Below are 11,612 nucleotides of genomic sequence, written 5' to 3'. Positions count from 1 at the left end.
TATAGCAAGGGTTGCAGTACTATTTTAGTCCTGATTTCCCTACATAACCTGTCTTCTAATGCAGGCAACGTTTCATGCAGCCACATCTTTAAAGACCTACCTATTTTTTCCCAATATGTTACACATCATGCAGAACACTCCATAGTACGTGAGAATCCAATGCATAGACTGCAGTTCTTGGGAACTGCTGTTCCTTAATGTTATAGTAATTCCTGTACCTCTTAAGAAGGCAAACCCTCCAACTAAAAATAGCATTTTATTTTTATTTAGAAAGCTGGCTAAAAACTTGTAGTCAATGACCAATGCAAACAATACACAGCCCTGTTTATGCTTTAAAATAATTATGACATTTTTCCTACAAGGTCATGCTGAACACCTAAAATGCTGTTACCTTACTACAACCATTCCTTGAAGTTGCAAGACATATTCCATCCATCCAAATCAAAATGTGTCATTCCACTTACACTGAGTCTTCCATCACTACACTATCTGACATCTTATTTAAAGCCGTTATTATGGTTTAAAAAAGGAAATTTAAAATCGTTTTAACCCCAGACCCTTGGAAAAATGAAATCATCTATCACATCAGCAGAGCGCTATGGAAACACCTTTGTGCAGTAGGTGTTAAGAATGAATAGACATAAAACAGCAAAGCATGTTAGATTACAGATATAACTTTACTTAGCATAGGAATACAGTATATATTGCAAATGTATATGATATTGAACACAGACAATTAATAGATAATTCTACATCTTAAACAAATCAACAGACACTGCTCTCTCCAAATACAAAAATAAACAATTTAGATATTGCAAATTACAAGTCCTTAGATAAGGTGCTTGCATTAGTTTTTTATTTTCAGGATTTTTTCATATTTTCATTTGCAAATACCACAAATAACACATTTCCTTTTTCTGGGTGGCAAAACTCACTCCTGCAAGGAGCAACAGTTGCCTCTTAGGATGGACTTTAGACATGTCTGCCTTTTTTCATCTCATTACATGGAGGGTTGAGGGGAATAGTAGTTTACACAAGAGAGATCAGGATGTAGGTGATAAAAATGTTGGGAGGCAGCAGTGGGAGCCATTGGCTCCTGCTGTGGTCAATCAAAACCTGTGATGAGGGAGCAGGGGACAGGGTCAAGCAGTTCTCTGTGTGTCTATGGATGTATGCAGCAGGCTCTGGATCAAGCCCACACAAGCATTCCTATAGGAAGCAGCTTCTTATGGGGGCACCAGATAAGAGCACCAATGGGGGACCCCAGAAGGGGTAGATCAGGGCTGTTCTATGCAAAGCCATTGCACAGAGCAGGTATTGTAAGTATGACATGTTTATTATTGAAAAACATAAGCTTTAGAATCCCTACAAGTCTCTGAGACAGTTTATGGCTTTTAAAGGTTAATATAAATCACATAAATAGGTATTCAGTCACATAAATATTGTACTAACAATGTTAATTCTTCTTACTTCTCCTTTATTATTAAAGCAGTGTGTAAATATTCAGTTTATTAGGCACCAATGTTTGACTGTGCAGCCCAGTACACTCTATCATCTAACAAATGCAGTCATAAACACACCTATCTTTCTCAGCACTACAAGTCTGTGTGAGAACAATTGTGATCTTTGATGATTGTGATCATCTAGGTCAAGTCAAATGTCTACAAGTTACATATCTATGAATGCAAGGTGCTGTTGAAAACGATTCTTTATTTAGGCTCTTCTGTTTTCCTTTAATAGCTGTAGCTATAGAAAAATGCAGGGTGTGTTATAGATTGCTTGTTAGTAACCTACACACAGGGGACCAAAAACATACAGTTGGTTACTTATTTTTTGTTGTATGTTTAAATTCATGAAATCACCACTGTTTTCAGTGCTAAAAAAAAAAAGTATAGACACCGCATTGTACCTGCTAGTACCTGTGAATGTACTTAAATCAGTTCCTATTGACTCTGGATCCTAAAAGGACCCTGTACAAGGTCTTGATTTCTTTTCCAGTTGAGATAATAGTATAGAAGAAAATGGCCAAACCCTTTAGAAATGCACACATCTTTATACATTACATATCCCGATGTATAAATTGTATACATTTTATAAAAACTTTGAACTGTTCTGTGAAACAAAAATTTCAGTAAGCAGTGTCTCATTGGAGTTAATTTATAAAAGGCAAAGGAAATTGCATTATACATTTTTTTTTCCTCAGAGTGAATAAGCTGAAGCTTTGTTGACCTCCATCATCCAATTGTGTGTTTGCAAAAATGCTGCTTCTTTTATTTTCCTTTTACCCAAAGAATAATCAATTGGTTATTCTTTGCAAATCTTTTGCTATTCTCTGTATTGCTTTCAATCTATATGATGTAGTAAAGGGATCGAATACAAACTTAAAGTAAATGAGGGCAGTGGGGTCTGTCCTGTTAACCTCTCTTCAATTGTGAAAGAACTCCCTCACTGCGTTCACTAAAAGAGTATTTGCATGTTACTAATGTATGAACAGAAAACACACAAGTAAAAATTCTTATAGCTTTTTTTTTAATCAAGGGAAGGTGGCGTATACATATATTTGCACCTATATGCACGTATTTGCCAGCAGTAGTGCAACTTTTTTTGCATACTGATCTATTTACAGCACAAGTTTATGCAACTGTTTGTACAGGCCATTTGATTAGTAAAAAAATGCCTGAATGCCTACAAAAGTGGCATTTTGAGGCATCCCATGTACAAGAGGCCAAATAAAAATCTGAGGTGAACCTACCAAAGCAGCCCCCCCACACATACTAATGAGTACAACATTAAAACACACCGTAGGCAGCGCTAAAATAAATGAACCTACAAAAGTTATTCTAAATACGTCAATAGTAAATAGCAAGGTCTTTCAATCAGCAGCTCACATGGATTTTTTATTGGGACTGTTCATGAGATACCTATTGTACAATGATTACATTTATTCATGATGTTTGTTGTCATTTGTGGTATTTATGATCGCACATTTGTAGTACAATAATATTGACATATTTAATTATGTCGCTTTCATTTACATATTTATTTATTTTATTTATTACAGGTACTTGTATAGTGCCGTTAATTTACGCAGTGCTTCACATATATAATGTACATATATACATGTAAATACATATTTACATATTTATGGGATACATTTTGATGGATTAGTCAATTTTGGAGGTTAGTTTATTTTACAGCTGCCTTTGATTCTTTAAACAATCATTCTTTAAAATGCTACACATAATTTATTAACAATGGATACATTCAGAATACAATTTAGGTAAAAATTAGGCTGTTGTTAGATTGAATGTGTAATTATTAAAAGAATGCTAGCACAAACTGATTTGCTCAGCTTTCTCTGCAGACCAATACTGCTAATCTTCAGAGAAATAAAGAAGGTACATGACATGGATGATAAAAGCTCAATATATCCATTCCATGAATCTATGATAGGAATTTATAGAACAAAATTATTGTTTTAGCCATGCAAATATGGTTAAAGTAAGTTTAACAGTGCTGTAAATATTTAAAATCAGCTTTATTTTTCATATAATCCAATTTATTTATACGATAAAAATCACTACACGCAAGGGTTGTAGTGGTGGCAAGTGCCATGGAGAATATGAGGGGAGAATGCGGGTCAGACATGGTGGTGACAGTGGCAGGAACAAGCAGAAGCGGTTAAGAGAGGGGATGGGGTTCAGAGGTAGTGGAGGAAGAGGGTTTGGCATACTGGTGCAGTGCAGTAGTGAGAGTGGGAGGAATTAGAAAGCATGCAGGTGAAGTGCTGAGTGCAAGAAGGGAGAATGGGGACAGGTTGGAATGGTTGGCAGAGTGGTTAGAGCATGAAAGGGGGAGGACACTCAGCAGAGTGGAGAGAGCACAGTTGAGGGCCTGGCAGAGTGGTAAGAGTGTGAAGGGGGGACTGGCAGAGTGGTAAGAGTGTATGACGGTGGTTGGAAGAATGGTGAGAGCGTGGGGGGAAATTTGGCAAATTAGTGGGCAGGAGTTGGGCATATAGCAGAGTGGTGAGAGAAGAGGGTGGATGTTTTGCAGAGTATTATTAAGAGGGGGGTGGGCATTTTGCAAAGTGGAAAGAGAGGGGGCAGTGTTGTGTCCCCCTTCACCCAAATGCTCTCACACCTCGAATCACACTCACATATGTTCTCAACTTGCACGTTATATAGGTATAGGGATGCAGGAAATATGCATTGAAAGTGAAGGGGAATAGTTGAGGTGTAGCCATTTTTGAAAGTGGAGGGGATGAGGCATAATGGAGGGGGAAACATTAGAGAGAGGACATTTGAGGAATGTGTTAGGAACTGAGTGATTGGTAAAGCTGAATACATAAACTAGAAGTAGAGGTGTCTATGGATGGTGGTGGCATGGTCAGGAGATACAGGTGATGAATGAAAATACAAATAAGCAGTTCATGGGAAAATTACTACTGTTGTACTGTTGAATTGTTGGTCAAGGGGGTGCACTGGACACCTTAGCTGCCATTGTGCTACATGCTGGGTGTCCAGTGCGCTCTTGTACCTTTAAGGATGGGTGGGCTCCCTCAGGTTCACCTGCCCTTGGTCTATCCATTAAATACATGTGCCTCTACTATGGGAGCTTTTAAAATTTGTAGAGTTAGGAACTACAGAATACTGGGGTGCAGTGACGAGGCTGTATTTTACGCATGTATTTGCAAATGTGTGCTAACTAAACCCCTATTTTTAACACATACTGTTAAACAGGTTAATTCAGTTTGTTTGCAGGCTGGCTGGTAAGATAGAGCTGGGAATTTTTCTGTTTTGCTGTTTGCCATGCATCGCCCTTCCATGTGCTCCTTGCTGTGAAGGCCAGTTATAGACTGGGGCAGTGGCCATTTTTTGTCATGGGGAAATTACCATGGAGGGAGTACACTCAGAGAGAGCAGTGATAATAGGGAGACTACATTAAAAATGTAATTGCAAAGACAGCATATAGTGATATTGCTATTATCACAGAGACAGTGGTCTTTGTGAAATGAAGTTTAAGAAAAGACTAACTTTTGAACAGGTTGTAAAACTGGAAGATAGCAGAGTGGCAAGTGTGCGGTTTTGGTATGGACCATAGGAGAACAGTAGTTTCTGAGCTTTTGGAAATAGGAGAAGGTGTGGACCATGTATATATGCAGTGTTCTGTTTAGTAAAGAGAGCAGTATCAAAGTAGCCTTTTAGGTTGGAAGTGTGTTTGGGTGCAAACTCTTGGGATACAGGGCTGTGTAGCATAGCTTTGGAATTACAAGGAAAAAGGTTCATAGCAGAGTGAAAAAGTACACAACTGTAGAGCAATGTCTTCTGTGAGGAAGACATTGAGAGATTGAGGGAAAGCAGTACCTACAGAGGGTGTATACTTAGGAGGACGCAGTCTGCATCACAGCGGCACTTGCCTGCTAAAAGAAGTTTCAGGCCCGCTAAGGAATCCTAACTTAATACTATATAGGATTACAGTACAAGCAGGTGTGGACTGACCATTTGGAAACTCGGGCACTGCCCGAGGGCCCGGGGTCAGTAGGCGGCCCCATGAGATGCCCCTGGTACCTTTTTCATAGGCTTTTTTAAGTTTGGGCAAGGACACAGGGGCCCCATGATCCCCTATTGCCCGGGGGCCCCATGAGTTGTCAGTCCACCCTTGAGTACAAGTAATAGAATATATTATGTGTTTCATACAAAAAGTAAATAAAAAGAAATATGTGTTACTTATAATAAATTAGGCTTTTTCATCACATACAGGTAATTGCTCAAAAACACAAACAGATGCATAAATATCTTTTTCCTGCAGTTTAATGCTTTTGATGATGGTCTGTTAAAACAAAATCTAAACACAGTGACAGGCTTTCTGTAGGTGTGCTGAAACTGCACTTCTATATTGTTTCTTGCTATTGTTTATAAAATGATGTAGCTGTGTGATTAGAGATAGGATATTTTAAATTCACATGATATATTTACATGATCTATAGAATTAATGCTTTGTTGTTTGAATTTTTGAGGACTCTGTTGTCTGAACACTATTCCCAAACCATTCCCGAATGCATTTAGCTGCAGATGGAGAATGAATTGCTAAGGCAGGATCACAATCTGGATTCCAGAAGGTCACTATTTAGTTTGGAGTAGTAAACTCATCTCTGATGGACATTGATAACATAAGAGAATACAGTCAACAGCAGAGCATCTGGAAAGTCATATTTGTATTACTCTTAACCTTTGGTTACATTGTATCTTTTCATATAAAAAGGGCATAACACCAGATTTTACAGGTTTCTTATTTGTTTTTATCACAGTTTAAATGTGTCTATATACTTTACAATCTGTCAAATATCTACTGGATTGCTATTGTCCAAGGATAGTTTTTTTAAAAAAATACATATTCTTTTTAAAATAAAAACATAATCTACAATAATATATTTTTCCTGATTAAACAACATACAGTTATTCTCAATAGGTATAAAAGTGCTTGATTTATTTTAAAAAATGGCTGACCGTACCTGAAAAGTTAATCTTTTTTCTACATACTGCAAAGTGTTTTTAGTTCACTGTGATGTAAATTGTGAATTATCTTGTGAACAATTTATTATCCTGAATATAAAAGTAGTATAGATTTATGATCAGAAAAATAAGCTACAGTTGGGAAGTGTTGAAATGTTATCCAAAATTGATATTCAAGCAAGCGCTATTTAGATTAAATAAATAAATACAGTAAAGCAGCTTGCAAAAGGAAACACCTCTAAATCCTTAAAAGCATCTATATCATAATTGCAACTCTAAAAATATTGATAATATGTCCAATAGCAATATAAAGTGACAAGTGAAAAAGCGCAAACAGAGAGCGGTGGTCTACATTTGTATTCTATTCTATAATATCATTATGTTTAAATATATTTCAATAGCTTACTCGTACCATATTTTATATGACTTTAGTTGTTCTTACTATATTTACAATCAATTCGGTCATGTAAACGGTGGATCACCCATCACCGCAGTGACGACTATAATTAGTGATAAAATAGTGATTAGTCCATAATCCTAATTTACATCTATTACAATTAGCTTTTACTTTTTCATTTATTAGAATCTTATGGCTTTAGATTGTCCCCTTATAATCATATTTAGTGGCATTTTTAAAAAGATTTATAATTGATTATTATAACTCAGTATTCTTCCTCTGAAGATATTTAAGATTTAGTTTAATTTTGAAATTAAAATTTTTTACTTTTAATTTTTATATTTAATCTTTGATTGTTTGTTTATATGATATATTAAAGGTTTTTTGACCCATTTTAATTCATATAAGCTTTTATACGATTTTCTTTATATAACTTTCTAGGCCAGTAATTTTACTAAAATGATCATTCCTGTTTTTGCAGTAGCATTTAAACATAATTGTTATCTTGATTGTTGCTGTGATTTAGCCCAACAGGACAACCATCTCCTGATATATATAAAAAAATTTGGCATGTTTTTGACATTTAGATCTATAATATCATGTCACTATCATAAACAAAACCACAATAAAATGGCGTTTTCAGTGTTGTAAACGTGGGCCATGAAAACATGGTCACCGTAATATTGATAGAACTATTTACAGGCTACACTAAAATGGAAGTTGCCTGGTGAAATTATTTTACTCATACACATTGAAGTCTCGTTTTCCCAAATTAAGTACATCAAGTGTTGGGTATTCATAGCCCTGACCTATTATAGTAGTCTGCCCAGCTGACAAATTACATCAGTGGGTAAGCTGAAGGTCTGTGTCCCAGCAGCGATGCGGCTGATCCGCCGGACTCCGACAAAATGGCGCCCGACTCGCACATGCGCGAAGGGCTATTTAAAGCGGCGGACGGCAGTGGCGAGCTACCCCTTTGACAACGTGCTGGTGCATGAAACGCATCAGCGAGGAGCTTGCCGCGCTGACGTCACATGCTGCCAGGTCCATGTGCAAGGCTGGCAGCCATCTTTACACTACATAGTGATTTTTTTGCTATCTTTTCAACATTTACCTTCCAGCAGGAATCTTTGCTATTTTTAGCATATACCTTTATGTTGCTGGCTTATTACTTTTACAAACATACTTACTGGACTAAGCTCTCTTATATGCTTCCAACAGCCACAATAAGTATATAAGATGTTTTACCATTGGCTAAAATAAAATACTACAACATATTAGCTTTTCTCTGGTGGTTTATTCCTGGAGCTGTTATAAGGTGGATATCCAGCGTTGCTAAGTTGCTGTGAAGCCGGGTGGAGTTAACACCGAGGAGCTGTCCTTTTTTCTGTGAGGGTCCCACAGAAAGGTCTGGAGTCCATTTCAGGGTGTAACGAATACCTGAGAAGTGCCCTATCCCCATCGGTTCCTAGATGACCACTAATGCCCTCCTGAATACCATTTACATGCACATTTTGAGTGTGCGTCTGGTGAGTGCAAACACACCTCATTTTTCTTAACCACAAGGAGTCACGAGCACCTTATTTGTTTGAATCTTGTAAGGAGTAACTAATACCCGCATACACTGGATGATATAAGCACGTTTTTAAGGAAGAATATTTTGTGGACTATTATATGTTTATATTGGGCATTTATGTCACTGATTTTCGTCCATATAGGACGACGCACTATTGACACTTTGTTGCGCTCTCTGTTAGCGCTTTTTCACTTGTCACTTTATATTGCTATTGGATATATTATAATTAGTTTTAGCGCTGCAATTATGATATAGTATTGAAATGTTTCTCTTCAGCAGATATACTGTATATTATTCAATAACTGAAAAGCTAGGTGTCTTTCTGTTACTCTAGCACAGTATTCTGAATAAATCATTACTCAAACTGCAGGTTACTACAAGAGATAATCAAACCAGGTTGTGTAAACCTTGACTCAAATCCCAACTTTTCATCTAGTGTTGATATGTTTCAACTTTTGAGCTTTTGTCCATAAAAAGCAGCACTGTTTCCAATACCTGGTGGTCTAGAGTGAAATCCGACATGATGGTTCTTATACCCATGTATCCTCTCCTATGCCTGCCCAACCTTTCTTCATAGCCAGAAGGGGTTTATTGTCAGACACAGTCACCAAATTAAAACATTCCATAAACACAAAGGTCCCCTTTATTTTAGTTCACTGTACAGTTATTGTACGCTCACAGCCATCTGTGGGGAGATTTACTAAAGCTGGAGCACTCAGAATCTGGTGTAGATGTGCATGGTAGCCACTTAGCTTTTAACTTCAGCTTGTTCAATTAAGCGTTGGAAATAAAACTTGGAAGCTGGCTGGGTTTTGTGCAGAGTTGTACCAGATTTTGCACTCTCCAGTTTCAATAAATAACCCCCCCCCCAAGCATCACAGCTACAGTGCACGATACAGCTCTCACATGAAGAGTGACTGGCAGTCCTTGGAGAGTGTACATAATTAACATAATAAAAATGTCCTCTTAGTTTACTGGTGTTGTTGGACACCAAATGTGGCCATGTTGTTTGCGTTTTTCCAAATGCTATTATAAAAGTAAGGCTGTATATAATATATCTTTAAATGTTTAGAGACAAAAATTGCTTTTCATTTTGTGCTGTTCACGTAGCATGATTCAGTGTCTCAGTCATTCAGATGATTAATCCCCCATGTAGGCTATCAAGTAAAATAAAAAGTATTCAAAGTCATATGTCATTCATTTTTCCTCTAAGAGGTACTAAGCATGTAAATAGTTTTTCTTCAGAGTTTTACTAAGCACTTTACATATGTAGATAAGCACAGAGTGTATATTAGGATGCAATGAAATATATAGGTCAACTCTTATCAAAGTTACATATATATATATATATATATATATATATATATATATAGGAAAGGTTTAAATATAGCATCACTACCTGACACTTATGAAGAATCAGTCATTGCTTCAAATCACTGTATTATTGCACATCACTCATTTCTTACACTGAATGTCTGATTATTTACACATGACTGTACATGCATCAGTCCTTGCTTGGTCATCACAGTAGATGTCTTCTGTTGCCCATTGGATTACACTCATTTTTCATCATGTTGCTTTTCATTTACTGTGAGCAATTTATTATTCTTTCATCACTCATCCCTTTTCACAAATCATTCATCGTGCACTGATAGTCAAGGTCACTTTTTATTATGAGAAATGTACTAAAACAGGCAGATAGAATTTAAAAAAACATAAAAATGTAATTGACTGAATGTTTACCAGCACATGGATTTTTGCATTCTTTCTTTCTATTCTATAATATATATTTTCAAAATTAAAACAGAAATCATTAAATAGGCAGAGAAATTTAAACAATGTACCTCCTTCAAACTCTGTTTGACAGTTTCCAGAGTTTTCATTTAAACTCTCCTCTTCATTAATGATTATGTTTTCAATGTCCTTCATAGTTAAGTGATCACGAAATGCATGATAAAGAATGTGCTTTAGTTCCTCCAGTGTTATCCGTTGCATATCAAACTGCAGAAAGAAAGGTACATGACAATATTAAAAATAGTGAGTAAACAATGTTCTACACTCTATGATTGCTTTTACTGGTATATATTGTGTCTACTTGAATTGGATTTAAAGCTAAGATTGCAGCTTTAGAGATGCAAACTGGGTCCTACTTTAAAAATAATGTAGGCACTACTTAGATTTGAAGATTATTGGAGGTATCATATACGTTTATTGTAGATCAGCCTTGCAGTGAAATTTGGAGTGCATAAGGATATACATATAGAACCTCTACATTCATCTTGAAGTCAGTTACAGTACTGCATTATCAGTAGAGATAAACTCTGGCTGTAGAAAACATATAAACACATCAATGCTCATTACCATAGTCATTGTGAGGCCTCAACTATAAACACAAAACCTTGCATACAGAGAACATGATTTTCAATCTTGCAGGTTCTAAAGTAATTTTATAAGACATATATATTATTTTCATCATATACAGAACTCCAACTGACTGGAATTTGAGCAGTTTCAATGTATTTCACATTTTTGTCAAGTATAGCTGAGCCTTCTTAGAACAGAAGGTCTTTACCGCAACTTTCAAAAATAAGGTTTAGGATAGAGATTAAAACCATCAAAATGATTCCTTTATGCCCCTTTTCCAACTATACATCCAGAACTGCTGGTGTAACATACAGACACAACATTACGCCAGGTTCAAACTATATGCAGGTGCGGGATAACTTGTAATCTCATGCCTTCCCATAACCACAGAAAAAACGCATTTTTAAGGGGGTGCCATTAAGAACCCCACAGACCATAACATGATTCTCCTGCTGGGTACCCATAGCTCTATGGGGTTTTCCTGTGACTCCAATTTTGAAAAAGGTGCAGGGACCTTGCCTTGCTTTGTTTGTAGGTACAGTACACCAGCCCATTCAAATGAATGGGCTGCTATGCCCATGCAAAGATGGGCACAGGGAAACATCAAAGATGTGAACCTAGCCTTACACCTCACTGTAATCTGTCAGGTTTACTTTAACTTTTTTGTCAGAAATGCATGTGTTTTTCCAACACTTGAGTACATTTTAATACTTTACTAGATGAATAACAAAATTCTTCTTTTCAAATTGTTAAAGTCTTA

General features: G+C 36.5%; 1 protein-coding gene across 2 annotated transcripts in view; it reads right to left on the bottom strand.

Moving 5' to 3' along the window:
- CALN1 (calneuron 1) overlaps positions 1 to 11,612 on the bottom strand; it is a 449,404-nt gene that overhangs the window by 20,606 nt on the left and 417,186 nt on the right. For both annotated transcript variants that reach the window (XM_089668483.1, XM_089668482.1), the window contains exon 5: positions 10,333 to 10,489. In XM_089668483.1, coding sequence (XP_089524609.1) covers positions 10,333 to 10,489 — 157 coding nt within the window. The remainder of the gene's footprint in view (positions 1 to 10,332; positions 10,490 to 11,612) is intronic.

The sequence above is a fragment of the Staurois parvus genome, unplaced genomic scaffold (genome assembly GCF_062004578.1).
Source record: "Staurois parvus isolate SC_StPar_1 unplaced genomic scaffold, SC_StPar_1.0 ptg000058l, whole genome shotgun sequence".
NCBI classification, from domain to species: Eukaryota; Metazoa; Chordata; class Amphibia; order Anura; family Ranidae; genus Staurois; species Staurois parvus.
The sequence above is the reverse complement of the archived record's forward strand: the minus strand, read 5'-3'. Positions and strand labels throughout refer to the sequence as shown.